At 46.6% G+C, this 19,054-nt stretch overlaps 1 protein-coding gene across 1 annotated transcript in view; it reads left to right on the top strand.

Annotated features, from left to right (window-relative positions):
* Window positions 1–18,916: 18,916 nt before the first annotated feature.
* The window catches only part of LOC311234999 (urotensin-2 receptor), a gene marked incomplete at its 3' end in the record, with an annotated part of 18,646 nt that continues 18,508 nt past the window's right edge, over window positions 18,917–19,054 (top strand). Inside the window, exon 1 of the mRNA XM_084322309.1 lies at window positions 18,917–19,054. This exon is cut by the window's right edge and continues 319 nt beyond it. Within this exon, the coding sequence (XP_084178435.1) occupies window positions 18,975–19,054 (80 nt within the window). The 5' untranslated portion in view covers window positions 18,917–18,974.

Below are 19,054 nucleotides of genomic sequence, written 5' to 3'. Positions count from 1 at the left end.
GTCGTTGTCCGAGATCAGCCCCACCACCACCGTGTCGTCGGCGAACTTCACAATGGAGTTGGAGCTGAACTTGGCCACACAGTCGTGTGTGTAGAGTGAGTACAGCAGGGGGCTTAGAACACAGCCCTGGGGGGACCCGATGCTCAGGGTGATGGTGTTGGAGGTCTGACCCCCCACCCTGACCGCCTGGGGTCTTTCACTCAGAAAGTCCAGTACCCAGGCGCTCAGGGCGGAGCTCAGGCCTAGCTCGATCAGCTTGTCCACCAGTCTGGTGGGGACTATGGTGTTGAACGCTGAGCTGTAGTCAATGAACAACAGTCTCACATAGCCCCCCTTCTGACGGTCAAGGTGGGAGAGAGTGCTGTGCAGTACCTGGGAGACCGCGTCATCAGTGGACCTGTTTGTCCTGTATGCAAATTGCATAGGGTCCATATCACTGGGGAGAGAGGCACAAATGTGGTCTTTGACCAGCCTCTCGAAACATTTCATGACCACAGAGGTGAGTGCCACCGGTCTGTAATCATTTGGACATGTTGGGGAGGGTTTCTTCGGTACAGGGATGATGGTAGACATCTTGAAGCAGGCAGGGACTACTGACTCCGCCAGGGATTGATTAAATATGGCGGTGAACACCGGGGCAAGCTGGTTTGCACAGGACTTAAGTATGCGTCCTGTTATACCATCTGGGCCTGCAGCCTTCCTGGTGTTCACCTGCATAAATGCTCTTCTCACACTGTGTTCCGACAACGAGAGAGCGCCCCCGCCCCCCCGCGGTTGCCCCCCCCCCTCCACAACAGCCGGTGCGCCAGTGACGTCACTAGCCAGAGGGCTAGCGGCGACACTGTCTACACCGAACCGAGCGTAGAAGGAGTTGAGTTTGTCCGCTAGAGAGGCGTCGTCGCTCCCCATTGAGGGGGCGCTGACTTTGTAGTCAGTAATTGTCTTCAGTCCCCTCCACAAGCCTCTTGTGTCGTTTTGTGCCATTTGTGTCTCCAGTTTCTCAGCATATGTCCTCTTAGCAAGTTTAACAGCCTTGCGCAGAGTGTAGACTGAAGCCTTGTATTCTTCCATATTTCCTGACTCTCTGCCCAGGTTATAAGCCGTGGTGCGTGAGTTTAGGGCTGTTCTTATAGTGCTGTCCACCCAAGGTTTCTGGTTTGGGAAAACCCGCGCCGTCTTTGTGAGGACAATGCCGTCTGCCACTGTAGTTATGTAGCTTACAACGGTATCAGCATTGTCAGTTTGTGCAAGGTCTTTGATTGTTCCACGCTCAATGTTCTTTATAGTATTAGGCCTAAGAGCATTACGGAGGGACAGGATCTGGAAAGGAAACTCGGCTGACAGGTCGTCTTCATACTGGCCTGATAAAGCACCTGCGGACTCAGACAGATCCGTCTGTTGCGCGCAAAAGTTTGCGGGGAAGCAGAAAAGAAAATCGCTGTGCAACTTTGCTCATTCCAACAAATCTATTTTTGAGTTGGGCAACGACAATATCGATATTTGCGTAAAATACCGCCACTCTAAAATGCTCCCCTGGGTCTTGGAGCCACTGGTCCTTGCAAAGCTCTGAAAAGCGCCTCTTTGTGCGTCTTGCGCGCCTGTCTTTGAAGAGACTGCGTACACCCCATGAGGATGCCAGCTCTTGCGCGTGCGCTTTTAAGCCATCAAACTCTCCTCGGAGTTGGGCAAGTGTGTCGGTTGCGTTACCAAGCATTGCTGTCGCCTGTAACAGGTCCACGCCTTTGTGCTGGAGATAATTATAATGATACACTGTTGTACTACAGCGTACACATGACGGGGACAGGGTGCCTAGCAACATAGCAGGGAGGGGGGGGGCCCGCCCTCTGCGCCCTGTTCCCGCGTTACGAAATCTATGAGGATAGCCTACAGTGGGCGCAGGGCCCCCTAAGCTCCAGGGCTCCCCCGCACCGCGGGGGGTGCGGGGACCTCCCCTACGCCACTGCATAAAGGATGGTCATCAGCATAAAGTTGGATCCGAGAGCTGCCTGCAGCCTTCGCCACGTCATTAATATAAATGGAGAACAGGGTAGGACCCAATATTGAGCCCTGAGGCACCCCTTTAGCACTAGCACAGCCGACAAGCGGTCACATGACCCCTAGGCATTTTCAATAAATGTATCCTCGTGACTCAGGTCGAGCTCCAGCTCTGTCACTCAATGACTTTTCCTAAAAGTACCCGTTTTATCTGGCACGGTTTCAGAAATTTCTAAATGACTTCAGGAAAATGTAATTCGAACGTTATTCCACATAATGGGCCGTTGGAACAGACAAAAGTCACAGCACTTTGCGAGCATCTAGCGCATGGATGGGGTGGCCAACCCATGGCTCGCGAGCTGCATGTGGCTCTTTGCCCGTCAATGTGTGGCTCTTCCATAAAAAAATTATATATATATATTATATTTTGTTTAAAAAAATATATTTAATTTTTTATTTATTTTTATGTCACTCAAACCTACATTTCATTGTGGTAAATCTCATATTTTTATATTCAGAGGTAATTATATAGTTTACACTGTTTATTTTTGTCATATTTCTCATATAAGCTGTCGGGTCATCTGACCCGTTCCCGGCGGGAATCAGTGACATGTTCTCCATGGCTGTGCTGGTGTTAGTGATGGCAAGTGGCTCAGACAGGATATTCTCTGTCTTGACCTGTTGGATCCGGTTAGTAAGGTAGCTGGCAAACCAGTTGCAGCAGGTGGGGGATAAACCAATGCTGGAGAGCCTACCCAGAAGCGTCTTGTGGTCAACTGAATCAAATGCCTTGGCTCAGTCTATAAAGCTGGCAACGCAGACCTGCCTGTTGTCCAGGTCAGTGATGATGCCGTTAAACCTGACTGGAATCAACTTCCAGGAGCGTTGTGAATAAATATATATATATATAGTAGGGCTGTCAAAGTTAATCCTTTAACTTTGGAGATTAATTTAAATTATTTAAAGCATTAAAATAAATTAATCTACACTGTAAGAAAAAAAGCTGCAAGAAAACGGTAAATGTCTGGCATCAATGGTTGCCCCAAATACTTACTGTTAAATTACAGTAAAAATCAAATACATTTACAGATTACAAGTTCAACCTTTATTTAATGGTTAATATTTTGATAAAAAGGTAATTTACTGTATTTGCATTGGCATTTACACTTAAAGTAGAAAAACAAAAGTAATCTGTAAAATAATACAGTGTGGTGGACACTAGATGGAGGTGTCTCACTTCAGAATGGACACTGATTGAGTGACAGGAGGGAGTTGACATAAGGATGTGGCTGTACCATGGTTATACCACCAGGTGCCGGTCCATCCGCTCGACGTGCCCAAGACTGTTTGGACTGTTTGAATTCCTGCGCATGCCATTCGGCCTTAAAGGGGCAGCGCAAACATTCCAGCGGCTGATGGACTCTGTGCTGCGAGGCCTGTCATTTTTGTTTATTTATCTGGATGACATCCTGGTAGCCAGTGCATCGGTGGAGGAGCATCGGGGACATCTCTGTCAACTGTTCGAGCGGCTCAACGAGCATGGGCTGATCGTGAACCCGGCCAAATGTCAGTTTGACCTGCCGGCCATGGATTTCCTGGGCCACCATGTCTCTTCCCAGGGGGCTGTTCCTCTACCCGCCAAGGTGGAGGCAATTGCTGCTTTCCCCCGCCCCCTCACCATCAAACCTCTCCAGGAGTTCCTGGGGATGGTTCATTTTTACAATAGGTTTATAGCCCATGCGGCTCACCTGATGATCGTGGATTATAGGAGAGGACAGCAGGAGACGCACACACCACTGATGATTAACAGGGCTACCGTGGACAGGGTGAGCAGCTTCAAGTACCTGGGGGTCCACATCTCAGAGGACCTGACATGGTCAACACACATAGACACAGTAGTAAAGAAGGCGAAACAGCGTCTCTACCACCTGAGACAGTTAAGGAAGTTCAGAGTATCGGGAAAGATACTCCAGTCCTTCTACTCAGGAGCTGTAGAGAGCATCCTGACCGGAAACATCACTGCCTGGTATGGAAACAGCACGGCACAGGACAAGAAGGCCCTAAAGAGAGTGGTGCACTCAGCCGAGCGTACCACGGGTATTGCACTACCCCCCCTGCAGGTTCTATACAACAAGAGGTGCAAATCCAGAGCCTGCAGGATAATGAAAGACCCCCACCACCCCATTAACAGCCTGTTTCAGCTGCTGAGGTCAGGCAGACGCCTGCGAACCCCAGCTACTAGGACAGAGCGGCTTAGGCTCAGCTTCTTCCCCCAGGCCATCAGAGCCATGAACAATGAACATTGAGTGCTCAGAACATTGAACTGTCCACACACAAGCACACATGAACACACACACGACACGCACACTGTGCACGCTCACACACGAGCAGCCACTTAACACTTTAACATGAGCGGGCACACACTCATGTCGCACACACGCACACTTATGGCCAAAGGAAAGGACACTTTAAATTAGAATAACAGGAACAGTGTATTGCACTACCAAAGCTAACTAGCATGTCCCATATGCTCTGTAAATAACTATGTACAGATACCGTGATGTCACTCCATGTTACCTGTTACCTGTTACTGCACAATGTTGTTTTCTTCTTTTGATTCTATTATATGTACCACTGTATTGCACATCGTTGCGGGCAAGACCACCCGCATTTCATTGTATACCTGTATGCCGTGACAATTAAAACTCTTGACTTGACTTGACTTGATGAGACCTCTGTACGAGGCGTTGAAGGGGAAGAGAGCCAACGATGACGTGGGCTGGTCCCCGGAGCGGGTCCAGGCATTTGAGGGCTCTAAGGCTGCCCTTGCCATCGCCGCCATGCTGGCACACCCATCTCCTGCTGCTCCTATAGCCCTCACCACCGATGCCTCCGATTATGCAGTAGGTGCGGTGTGCGAGCAGTGGGTGGCTGGCGCCTGGCAGCCTCTGGCCTTCTTCAGTAGGAAGCTGCGTGACAACGAGAGGAAGTATAGTACATTCGACAGGGAGCTCCTGGCCCTCTTCCTCGCCATACGTCACTTCAGGTTCTTGCTGGAGAGCCGCGAGTTCACAGTTTTTGTCGACCACAAGCCCCTAACGTTTGCCATGGCCAAGACCACGGAGCCATGGTCGGGGCGGCAGCAGCGCCAACTTTCCGCCATATCGGAGTTCACTACCGACATCCAGCATGTAGCCGGTAAAGGCAACCAGGTGGCAGATTGCCTCTCCCGGGCGCGCGTCAGCCCTGTGCACCTGGGCATCGACTATGCTGCCATGGCTGCTGACCAGCTCACCGACTCAGACCTTCAGGCGTTCAGGACGGCTGTGACAGGACTTCGACTTGAGGATGTGGTGTTTCACGACAGCGGCGCCACGCTCCTCTGTGACGTCTCCACTGGCCAGCCCCGCCCCATGGTTCCAACTGACTGGCGCCACCGGGTATTTGACACCATTCATGCCCTTTCACACCCTGGGGTAAAGGCGTGGGTAAAGCTGGTAGGGGCCAAGTTCGTCTGGCCGGGCCTTAGGAAGGACGTCAAAGTATGGGCGGCCTCCTGTGTGGCGTGCCAGCGTGCCAAGGTACATCGTCACACTAAGGCCCCCCTGGAGCCGTTTCTCATTCCAGAGAGGCGGTTTGACCATGTCCACGTGGACCTGGTGGGCCCACTTCCCCCGTCTCAGGGTTTCACACACCTCCTCACTATGGTGGACAGGACCACCAGGTGGCCGGAGGTTGTTCCCCTGTCATCAACAACGGCTGCGGAGGTGGCTCGGGCGTTTATCTTCGGCTGGGTCACTCGGTTTGGCACGCCATTGGACCTGACTTCGGACAGGGGATCCCAGTTCACTTCTGAGCTGTGGAGCACCGTGGCTGAGAGACTTGGGGTGAAACTCCATCGTACCACAGCATGCAACCCAAAGGCCAACGGCATGTGTGAGCGTTTTCACAGATCCATGAAGGCCGCTCTCCGGGCCACGCTCACAGACGGCAACTGGGTCGACCGTCTTCCGTGGGTCATGTTGGGCCTGCGTACTGCCCCTAAAGAAGACCTGCAGGCCTCTTCAGCCGAATTGGTTTTTGGTCAACCGCTGAGGGTCCCAGGGGAGTTCCTTCCTGGTTCCTCTGCGCCTTGGTCCACTACAGCTCACCGATCTGCCTTCCAGGACGCAGCGAGGGTGTTTGCCCCAGTTTCCACACATCACTGCCTTCCCCAGTCCTACATTCCTAAGGACCTGATGACTGCGAGGTATGTGTTCATCCGTCATAATGCCCACCGTTCTCCACTGCAGGCTCCCTATGACGGGCCCTTCCGCGTCCTCGAGCCGGGCCCCAAGTACTTTGTGGTGGACATGGGGGGGAATAAGGAGCAGATCTCAGTCGATTGTCTTAAGCCTGCTCATGTGGTCCCAAACGGGCCGGTGTAGCTGGCTCAGCCCCGGCGCCGGGGACGGCCACCCAAGTTTTCTCCTGTCCCATGCCCTCCGGCCGTTGTTATCCCTACCTTTCCACCGACGAAGCCTCTGCGGCGGCGGGGACGGCCCCCTGCCCCTACCCTTACCCTTTCCCCTTCCACGTTCCCTGTGACTGTTAAGTACAGTCGTTATGGCCGCGTGGTCAGACCTCCTAAAAGAGACTGAAGACACTGGGTGCACTGTTTTTGGGGGTTTATTGTGTTCAGTTCCGTTTATTTGGTGTTGCACTGAATGTCAATTCTGAATGTTCTGGGGGGGCCTGTGTGGTGGACACTAGATGGAGGTGTCTCACTTCAGAATGGACACTGATTGAGTGACAGGAGGGAGTTGACTTAAGGGTGTGGCTGTACCTTGGTTCTGTTGGATTTGTTTGGAAGTAAAGTTCAGAGACTCGATACTCTGTCTGCTCGTCTCATTGATTCACTTCCACATTATCCACTTTTTTCTCCTCCTATTTTTCTGTATTTTTCTCCCATCCCAATTTAGTCGTTATGCCAATTCCCCCATCCCCTTCCTGGTCGTTGCGTGCATGTGCCCCCCACTGGTCGTCTAGGGAGCCCTGAAGTCTATCAGATGCTTCCTCCGATATATAGGAGACAGCCAGCAGCCTCTTTTCACCTGACAGCGAGGACTCTCACTGGGGAAGTGTAACGCGTGGGAGGATCACACTACCTTACCGAGTTCCTTCCCTCGCTGTGCAGGCGCCCTGACCGACCTGTAGGAGTCACTGTTTACAACGACCAGAATACCACCCACCGGCTTCCCTCCCGCTGACACTGCCAATTGTGTCAGTATGACGACCGCCCAAGCCGGAGGGACCGCTGACAGCCGGATTCGATACCAGTGTCTCTGCGGTGGTAGACAGACGCTTAGTCCGCTGCGCCACCCGGCCGCCGTTCTGAGCTATTGTTATTCTTAATAAAATAATATATTCTTTCTTTTTTGGTTCATACCATACCTCTTTCTTTATACATAAGGAATAATGCCCTTTGTATCTATTGTGTGTTGATATGAGTGTATATTCATTTGTATCTATTGTGTGTTGATGTGGACAGAGTGTAAATTCCTTTGTATCTATTGTGTGTTGATGTAACAATGACGTTTTGTCTTTTACATGATGTACTGTAAACCCATGATGAATAGAACAGGATGTTCTGTTCTATTCTATAACCGACACTTTTCAAGATGTGTCAGGAGCAAAGGGGTTAACCTCTTAAGCATCAGGCAAAAATGGGGCTATTTTTTGTTTTGTTTCGACGATTGCATACCCAAAGTAATTTGCGGTTTATTATACTTTATACTTTATACTTATAGCACATGCATGAGTCTGGTATTTTTTTAAAGGTAACATTCTGAAATTTCGTACACAGTAAGAAAGGAAAAGAAATATCACGTTGAGTGCTAATGAAATAGAGTAACAGAGGTTTGAACACACTGAAGTAAAGGTTTTGTTTACTCACATTTATTTTTACTTGTTGCCAGATGCCTGTTTCTGAGTTCCGGCTGAGAGGTAGGAGCTGGAAAACATAACGGTTCCATAGCCTGAAGTTCTATGTCGTACAGGTCCAACGTTTGGTTTGGTTGATGGGCGAAAACGCAGCCCGGAGTCGACAGACGAGAGCAAAGTGCTGCGACGTGCGCCCGAGTGCACGATGGCCGTCCGATGCTTAACACATTGGTTGCCAGCCGGATATGACGATTTATTGCTTGGATGCCAGCACGTTAGTCAATGGGAGGACGAGCACATTTGCGAACGCATAAACTATATCTTAAATGATGGCTATGTGTCTAACACACCCGTCGCTTATCAATGACTTGCTCGCGGTCAACATGTACGAAAGCGGATTGTTTTTTTATCAGTACATTTCCGTTTTATACCGTTTTGAATACGAGTATAGTTTTGAAGATTTCTAGTGAAAAATTTATGGATATCGCTAATAAAAGAAATACCGATTAAATAACGAGAAACGCATGGCGGCCAACACCGAGATATCTCGTTGTTGGCACCCAAAGTGTTAAGAGGTTAACTGACCAAAACAGTGAGCCGACCGGCCAGCCGACAAACATCTCCCCGATCCCCAGAGCCCCTGGCTGGCTTCACCAGCAGAGCTGAACACAGAACACAGGAACATGGAACACTGCAGGGTCATGTGAGATTAAAGGGAATTCAGCAAATACACCTCTGACGCAGCAAAGACGTGGAGACCGATACATGATGGGAAGAGATAGTGCGACTTCAGAGAAACCATATCCATCAAGTTACATGAAAGATTACCGTAAGTTGGAATAGTGCGACTTCAGAGAAACCATAATCATTAGGTTACCTGGAAGATTACCGTAAATTGGAAGGTACATTGGAAATTGTGTGTGTGTGTGTGTGTGTGTGTGTGTGTGTGTGTGTGTGTGTGTGTGTGTGTATGTGTGTGTGTGTGTGTAGTTGTGTGTGTGTGTGTGTGTGTGTGTGTGTGTGTGTGTGTGTGTGTGTGTGTGTGTGTGTGTGTGTGTGTGTGTGTGTGTGTGTGTGTGTGCAACAAGCCACAGTGCAGCACTCATTATCTCTGCAGATCTCCGCGGTTCACTCAGATCAATAAGAGTCTCTGTTCTTCCAGTAGAATGAATGCCGTAATGTTCTATGGTGATAAATAATACTACAAGACTGTGGCTCACTCTCAAAAGTACACTTTTATCTCACAAATGGTATACAGTCAGTGGTGGAGGAAGTACACAGTTCCTTTACTCAAGTAAAAGTAGAAATACCCAGATAAATGAGTACTCTGGTCAAAGTATTAAGTACAGTACTTTTACTTAACTAAAAAAGTTACTTTCCACAACTGCCAATGTTGTCCTTTCTCTCTCGACACTGATCAACTCCATAAACGTTCATCTTACTGTTATAGGGGCCACAGACATAGCAGATGGGTTCAGGTAAATGTAGTGGAGTAAAATGAAAATAGTTACGTTAAGTAAGTCGCTTTTTTTTCTTTTTTTATACATGCTTTTCTTTTCTTTTCATACATAAAACAGAACATAACAGTACAACAATAATAACAATGACAACAGCGACGACAACAACAATAACAGTAACATGAATCATAATGACATTGGGGACAGTAACAAAAAGAATATAGACTGCACAAAAGACCTTGATGGGGACTTGACAGGAAACAGACAAACAAGAAAAAGTAAAATAATTAAAAAAATTAATGTGGCTCAGGCACTAGCAACCATGTTTGTGTATCCTTGAGGTGCCTCTTGACTTGAGGATTCGGACCCCTGCCAGTGTAGGACAGATGTACTGAAATAGACTAAGTGTGCGACGTGTGTGTGTGTGTGTATGTGTACTTGTACTTAAGTACAGTACTCGAGTAGAAATACTCAGTTACTTTCCACCACTGTATACAGTAGACACACACATAAATAGGAACAGTATCACACACACAAACACATACGTACACATGCACTCTCTCTCTCTCTCTCTCTCTCTCTCTCTCTCTCTCTCTCTCTCTCTCTCTCTCTCTCTCTCTCTCACTCTCTCTCACTCTCACTCACACCAACACACTAAGTCAGAGAGTGGTGTGTTGGCTGAGGAAGCAGGTAAAGACGCGTTAGGAGACACCTGAAGCGTCTGCAGGGGTGTAAAGTACTTGAGTAATTGTACTTCGTTACAATACTTAAGTACCGTTTTGGGGGATTTGTACTTTACTCGAGTATTATTAGGTTTATATACAGTACTTGTACTTTTACTCAATTACATTTCAGAGGGAAAAAAACATACTTTTTACTCCTTACATTTAAAATGCAGACGTACAAAGTACAAAGTACAAATCTCGCAGGTCCAACCATTTTAATTAGTACATTTGTTTCTCTGGCCGAACTAACGTTAACGTTATTAATCCTGCGGCCGCTCTTTATTTAAAAACAGCCAATCAAATCCCCATCAATGGAAAATGAACCTGCCCATACCCATGCTGATTGGTCCTTGTGCAAGACTAGAAAGCGGGGATCTTTGTGTGTGTGTGTGTGCGTGCGTGCGTGCGTGCGTGCGTGTGTGCAGCCTTGCCACTAGGAGGCGCCAGTGAGGAGTGAGGTAGCGGTGCAGCAGTGGGTTTCAGTCCCTGTCACGTTTCATTTAACCCTTTCACTACCACAGTACAGAAGGTTAACCTTATGTAGTGTGGTGGTGAAAGGGTTAAATGAAACGTGACAGGGACTGAAACCCACTAGTTAACCTTATGTAGTGTGGTGGTGAAAGGGTTAACCCTTTTGTAGTGTGGTAGTGAAAGGGTTAACCTTCTGTAGTGTGGTAGTGAAAGGGTTAACCTTCTGTAGTGTGGTAGTGAAAGGGTTAACCTTCTGTAGTGTGGTAGTGAAAGGGTTAACCTTCTGTAGTGTGGTAGTGAAAGGGTTAACCTTCTGTAGTGTTCATTGCACACTCACTTTAAACAAACACTCACCTTTAACATTCACTTTAGACACTTTAAATACTTTTCAACACTACACCATATTTTATCTATTTATTAGTAACGGATTTGCTCTACATCCCTTTATTATTTATTTATTGTTTGCATTTTGTACCTTAGGTTTTACTTTAGTTTATATATTGTATATTTTGTACAGTGTTTGGCCTTTGTTCTTTTTACTGTATTTATATATTTTTTTTTACCCAGGGACATGAATCAACATCTTCAGTTTCCACATCAGTGTAAATGTGCCATAATTAGTTAACCCTTTCACTGCCACACGACAGAAGGTTAGCCCTTTACTATCACACAACCGACGGCGATGCTCCATCATTAGCATCATTAGCTCCGCGGATGATGCTAATGATGGAGCATCGCCGTCGGTTGTGTGATAGTAAAGGGCTAACCTTCTGTATTGTCACAGTGAAAGGGTTAACCGGCTGTCGTGTGGCAGTGAAAGGGTTAATGCGCTAGTTTTCATCTGCATGTCTTCATGGTGTGGGAGGAGCCTGCATGTCTTCATGGTGTGGGAGGAGCCTGCATGTCTTCATGGTGTGGGAGGAGCCTGCATGTCTTCATGGTGTGGGAGGAGCCTGCATGGTGTGGGAGGAGCCTGCATGTCTTCATGGTGTGGGAGGAGCCTGCATGGTGTGGGAGGAGCCTGCATGTCTTCATGGTGTGGGAGGAGCTTGCATGTCTTCATGGTGTGGGAGGAGCCTGCATGTCTTCATGGTGTGGGAGGAGCCTGCATGTCTTCATGGTGTGGGAGGAGCCTGCATGTCTTCATGGTGTGGGAGGAGCCTGCATGTCTTTATGGTGTGGGAGGAGTCTCAGGGGCTCGTACAGAACCAAGCATGTCACTGTAATGTACATGTACCTGTATGTGACAAATAAAACAAAACTTGAACTTGATAAGTGGTATTTCCAGCACAATGGTGTTGATTCAGTCAGAATCAAAAAGCATATTGTGGAATGTTACGTCAGAAATCAAATGTATAGTTTCAGCTTCAGATGTATCATCATTTGATTGGTTATGAATGGTTTAGTGCAGCAGCCTCTCTGAGCATCGGAGCACAGCCAGCTCTCAGTGTGGTGAGGGGGCGTGGCCTGCTGTTCATTTGAAAGGAAATGTCAAGTTAGCATCATAATACACAAAGCCTCGGGACCAGTGGGATCGGTTGCTATGGGAGATATCTGAAAAGGGTTCATTCTGTTTGTATCCAGGGGAGACATCAAAGGGCTTCAGTCATTATTTTCACAGCAACAGTTCTAACATGTTGGGCAATTTTACAATCAAATCAACATACCTTCTGTTAGAAAATGCAACGACATTGAACAACACAATTTTCATTGTACTGAATATATATATATTTTTTTATTATCTTTTTCCCCCCTTCTTTTTCCGTTTTTCTCCCCCCCCAATGTTAGTCGTTATGCCAATTCCCAATCCCCTTCCTGGTCGTTGCGCACTCTACCCCCTACCGTCGGTCTGGGAGGGCGGAGACTATCACATGCTTCCTCCGACACACGTGTACCCAGCCGACCGCTTCTTTTCACCTGGCAGTGCGGACTCTCACTGAGAGAGTGTAACGTGTGGAAGGTCACACTACCTCTCCTAGATCCTTCCCTTGCTGAGCAGGCGCCCCGACCGAACTGTAGGAGTCGCTGTTTACAACGACCAGGACCCACCCTCGCCGGCTTCCCACCCGCTGACACTGCCAATCGTGTCAGTATGGACGGTCGGCCAACCCGGAGGCACCACAGCTGGATTCAATCCCACTGGCTCTGTGGTGGTAGACAGACGCTTAGTCCGCTGCGCTACCCGGCCGCCCTGTACGGAATCTTTAAGACTCATTCCAAGAGTTTTATCCTAGAAAATAAGACTAAACTGACCTTAAAGAGCTACAATGTATTATTCAAGTGAGGACATTCAGCTGAAATAAAGGCCTCAAGCCCCTTATTATGAATAATAATAATGCATTATGTTGTTGTTTGCTTGTATCAAAAGTTGAGGATTATAGTTTACAGCAATTATTTTGAACAGATATTTTTTTGTCATTTATAATTGTATTGCCATGAAATAAACTCTCCTTAAACTTGAGCCTAGGTGTGTTAGTTTAGGTTTAGGTGTGTAGTTTAGGTTTAGGTGTGTAGTTTAGGTTTAGGTGTGTAGTTTAGGTTTACACACGGTGTGTAGTTTAGGTTTAGGTGTGTAGTTTAGGTTTAGGTGTGTAGTTTAGGGTTAGGTGTGTAGTTTAGGTGAATAGTTCCAGAGGATGAATCACACTGCTAGAGAAAAGACCAAATGTTTGTTCATTAAAGCGACAATGTGTCTTTTGTTTAATGTTTTTTTTATGCTGCTCTGCACTTTAATGGTCTGCTGAGACATATTAGCTGCTCTGCACTTTAATGGTCTGCTGAGACATATTAGCTGCTCTGCACTTTAATGGTCTGCTGAGACATATTAGCTGCTCTGCACTTTAATGGTCTGCTGAGACATATTAGCTGCTCTGCACTTTAATGGTCTGCTGAGACATATTAGCTGCTCTGCACTTTAATGGTCTGCTGAGACATATTAGCTGCTCTGCACTTTAATGGTCTGCTGAGACATATTAGCTGCTCTGCACTTTAATGGTCTGCTGAGACATATTAGCTGCTCTGCACTTTAATGGTCTGCTGAGACATATTAGCTGCTCTGCACTTTAATGGTCTGCTGAGACATATTAGCTGCTCTGCACTTTAATGGTCTGCTGAGACAGAGTGCCGTGTTGACGCGCTGGTGGTCTCAATTTGCTCTGTAAACGCTCCAGAAATGTATTAATTAATAGAAAATATTAAAGATGTTTTTTTTAAAGACACATTGTCACTTAACATACATTTTGAATGGAAACGTAAATTAATGAATGAATGAAAACTTTATTTAACAGATTGCAGAATGGGTACAATACAGTACGGCTCAATACACACAATTGTTAAGGGGATGCAGACCAGAGAAAGACTTTCGTCTTGTTTACATCAGGGTCCCCCATTTTCAATTCATAGTGACATTTATGACATACAAAATATATGTCACATAGGGACATACAGGTATATATAGTACTGTTACATTTGTGACATATACGATATGCAAATATACAGTACTGTTACCCAGGGACGCGGGAAGTCCGCGGGAAGTGGGGGTGCTGAGATATCGATCGTTTTTGATACATTTTTCTTTTTTATATTATTATTTTTTTTTATAAAAAATATATATTATATAATTATACTTGTAGTTGTATTGTCTGCGAGACATCGCCACCACGCAACACGTCAAAATGCTCGCTATCTGCAAACAGCTCCACTGTCTGTCACGTCATAACCAACACTCTCGTTCACTAGAGGATACCGCTGCCCAACTCCGCGCTCTGAGCGTGCGAGACAAACAATGTAACCGTTCTGATGATGCACACATCACAGCCCCCCAGCTTACCCCACCTGGCTGTTGCGCCCTCCCTCTGCAATTCGTTCCCCACATACATGATCGCCGACATGCAAAAGGTCTTCGACCACCCTCCCGGGGGCTCGGATAGTTCTGCTGGCTTGTTCATATATTCCTTTACTGCGAATTCAGCGTCCCAAAACGATCCCAGGGCGCAGCCGCTGTGTCTATTTTTTTTACCAACGGATTTCCAGTTCCGCGTTGACGCTTACAGGCCGCGTCTATTCGAATCCCAACCGGTTCATGCGTCGGCTACACGCTGTTAATAACACTGCATTATCGAGACAGCGCCCCGATCTGAATGAATTCCAAGAGTAGGGTAAATCTGCAGTGCCGTTCCGCTCTGTGACATGAGTAGCCTCGGTTACAAATTTGGAATAAAATCCAAAACAACCTTGCAGTTGCAGTTACACTCCCCGCCAGCAGGGGGTGCTGCAGCCCCTGCCGCACCCATAGTTCCCGCGTCCCTGCTGTTACCCAGAGATCCTAACAGAAAATATATACATGATGGGGAGGAGACTGTACATTAGGAGGGGGTGGGGGTGGGGGGGGGGTGGACATTTACGGTGGCCACTGAAGTACTGTTACATACTGAAGTAAATGGTCCCTTATCAACGAAAGATTAAATTTTTATTTAAGCTCTGGTACGAGTAAACCATGAACTTTCAGCTTTTGGGCTTGGGTAAGGACCATGAGTTATGTAAGGGATAATGTATAGCTACGAGGTCATTGTCGCAAAATAATTGACCGACACAGAGTTTAGAATACCGAGGCGCCTCGCCGAGGTGTTTCAAACGTCAGTGAAGGTCAATTATTTTGCGACAATGACCGAGTAGCTATACATTATCCCGCTTATTACATGGCTAACTTACTAACAATATACCTAATTAATTTTACATCGACAAGATGAGATCAAATGCAGACGCAGTTCTGTTCTGGCTCCGATGTCATCGTCACACACACAGATATATATAGAACACTAGATAGCTTAAGGCGGAGTCACCAGCGTCACTGAACCGCCGCCATCTTGCCCGTCAGCATTGAGTGAGGGTGAGTGATCTGCACAGACAAAAATACTCATAACTCGCTGAAATATTGACGGATTTACAAACGGTTTGGTTTATTACAAGCATTATTAACGTGGCTATTGATTCATTGATTGTAAAAAAACATATTTAATTTTTAAATTTTTTTTATAAGTATGCAGTATCATAACTACATATTTGATGTTTATAGCAAACCAACCCGTTTTAAAATCGGTAAAGAATTGAGCAATCTATGGTTATTTAAATAGTACATGCACCATAGACATTAATGTTATCAGTAGCTGAGCTGCCTGGGGCAAGATGGCCACCCTACGACGACGTCGCTCTCCATTGGCCGGCAGCGCGGGTAAGCTATCTAGTGTTCTATATATATCTATGGTCACACACACTCCGCTGTCAGTGCAGCCAGCAGGTGTGTCTGATTGGCTGCACTGATGCAGTGTGTCAGTGGCCTTGATTGCGAACAGCTGCGCACAGCGGTCATTATTGTTCCACAGAGGTCCGTTATCGAGTAACATCGGACCTCTGACAAGCGCTATTGACCAATCACAAGCAAGCATTTCGGCGAATGTGAAAACGCCATGTAATAAACAGGTTTATTACATGGCGTTTTCACATTCGCCGAAATGCTTGCTTGTGATTGGTCAATAGCGCTCGTCAGAGGTCCGATATTTAAGGGATAATGTATAGCTACGAGGTCATTGTCGCAAAATAATTGACCGACACAGAGTTTAGAATACCGAGCCGCCGGGGCGGTCAGGTGGCGTAGCGGAGATTGCGTTCATCACCAACACCGGAGCAGCTGGATTCGCCTGTTCGAATCCAGCTCACAGCTCCGGGGTTGTCACCAGCTTGGCTGGCCGTTCACACTAATATAATTGGCTGTATTAGAGGGTGGGAAAGCTGGCGGGGTGGGTCCGGGTCGTTGTAAACAGCGACTCCTACAGTTCGGTCGGGGTGCCTGCTCAGCGCGGATAGGATCTAAGGGGGGTAGTGTGATCCTTCACACACGTTACACCCTCTCAGTGAGAGTCCGCGCTGCCAGGTGAAAAGAAGCGGTTGATTGGCTACACATGTGTCGGAGGAAGCACGTGATAGCCTCCACTCTCCCAGACCGACTGTGGGGGGTAAGTGCGCAGCGACCAGGAAGGGGATTGGGAATTGGCATAACGACTAACATTGGGATGGGAGAAAAATCGGAGGAAAATGGAGGGGGAAAAAGATAAAAAAAAAAACGAGCCGCCTTGCCGAGGTGTTTTAAACGTCAGTAAAGGTCAATTATTTTGCGATGATGACCGAGTATAGCTATACATTATCCCGCTTATTACATGGCTAACTTACTAACAATATACCTAATTAATTTTACAAAATCGACAAGACGAGATCAAATGCAGACGCGGTTGTTCTGTGGCTCTGTCAGCCCAAATAAAGTGATTATTATTATCGCGGGCAGCCCGGCAGGTGTGTCTGATTGCACTGAAACAGTGTCAGTGGGGCTTGATTACTCCAGCTGCGAAAAACAATAATCACCGGTGGTTATCGAAAAATAATTCACCGCTGTCGGGGGCTATTGACCAATCACAATCAAGCATTTCGGCGAATGTTAAAACGCCATGTAATAATACTCGTTATTACATGGCGTTTTCACATTCGCCGAAATGCTTGCTTGTGATTGGTCAATAGCGCTCATCAGACGTCCGATATTACTCGATAACGGTCCTCTGCCGAACAATAATGACCGCTGTGCGCAGCTGGACCAATCAAGCCCCCTACAACACGGTATCAGTGCTGCTCAGCATATGCACAGCTGCACTCAGTCATGCAATCAGACCACAGACCTGCCGGCTGCCGATAATAATAATCACTTTATTTGGGCTGACAGAGCCACAGAACAACTGCGTCTGCATTTGATCTCGTCTTGTCGATGAATTAGGTATATTGTTAGTAAGTTAGCCATGTAATAAGCGGGATAATGTATAGCTATACTCTGTCATTGTCGCAAAATAATTGACCTTCACTGACGTTTAAAACACCTCGGCGCTGCGCCTCAGTATTCTAAACTCTGTCGGTCAATTATTTTGCGACAATGACCTCGTAGCTATAATCCCTTACTTATTATCAGTGTGGAGCTAATGAAGAGAGAAGAGGATAGGAGTCAGTTACATCATTCACAAGTTACCTCCAGCAACAAAATAACAAGACACAGATTAATTTGCAGATATATTGGTAGTTTTTTTGCCTTAATTAGAGAATGAAAATACCAGGTTGACATCATTCCTATGGCATTAAGTCAATGCCGTTATGCATTGTGTGTGTGTGTGTGTGTGTGTGTGTGTGTGTGTGTGTGTGTGTGTGTGTGTGTGTGTGTGTGTGCGTGCATGCGTGCGTGTGTGTGTGTGTAAACACCTATTCATTATCTCTAGTTAATTGAGCTCCTATAGTTGAAAGGCCCAAAAGGTTACTTAAACATAATTGAGACATGTATGCTGTATTAGTGTAGCTTTAACCAATTCCCAATTAACTGTAAATCTGTAAATTATGTGGGCAGAAGGTCTTGGGTCGATACAAAAATAAATGAATGCCTTTAATTAATCCTCAGTTAACATCACATATCTCAACTGATGACTTAGAACTGGCTCTCGCATTTGCATTCCTCTCTGCAATATAGTTCGATTTTTTTCTATGCAATTTGAATGGATTGTGAATGAAGAAATATATTCTTTAGATAGTATGCCGCCCTGGGCGAGAGTGACCTTGACCCATCATCATATTTTTCAGCGCTTGTATTCCTATGATTTTCTGTTCTTAGTTCTATTATTATTTTAATTTAAAAAAAAAAAGCTTAAATACTTTAGATACTATTGCTATACTATGTATGTATGTATATGTGTTTATATTATGCATCTATACGTTTATTTGCTTGTTCTATTCTACATCCTTCTATCATCCATAGCAACACCCATATATATCACTGACACCCTGGTGGTGAAGGGGATCCCCTTTGAACAGCCCATCTGAGGTTTCTCCCTGTTTTTCTCCCCCATAGAAAAAATTTAATCAAATCAAATCAAGTGTATATTGCATATATAGCCACACACGCAGTAAAACATACACTTTATACACCTACTTTATATATGTTTGTATTAGGCAGTCACAAGCTCCTCTCTCTTATATGTGTCCACAAGTGCTTGTTTATTATAGCTGCCTTTAGTTTAAATTGATTGATATTATTTTCTAATATGTGTTGAGTGTTAATAGAGCGGTGACGTCAGGAGGAGCAAAGTACAGCTCCTGTGCGCGCAGCGGCGCGCAGACCGACACACAACACCGCGGCACGGCGCGCAACAAGACACACCGGCGCGCCTCCCTCACCGGTCACCGCACCGCAGCCACGCACCGCGTCCCCGCGCTTCACACAGTACATCACCGGAGGAGAGAGAGAAACAACCGCGAGAAGGACCTCATATTAATATATATATTATAGCCTAATAGTAGTAATAATAATAAGGACGGAGGAGCGATGAACAAGTCCGCAGCAGTGGCTCTGAGCGGCAGCAGCTCCGGGACCGGGACCGGGAGCGGGACGATAGACCGGGAGCT

This window comes from Notolepis coatsorum (assembly GCF_963971535.1).
Source record: "Notolepis coatsorum genome assembly, chromosome: 10".
Taxonomy (NCBI): Eukaryota; Metazoa; Chordata; class Actinopteri; order Aulopiformes; family Paralepididae; genus Notolepis; species Notolepis coatsorum.
The sequence above is the reverse complement of the archived record's forward strand: the minus strand, read 5'-3'. Positions and strand labels throughout refer to the sequence as shown.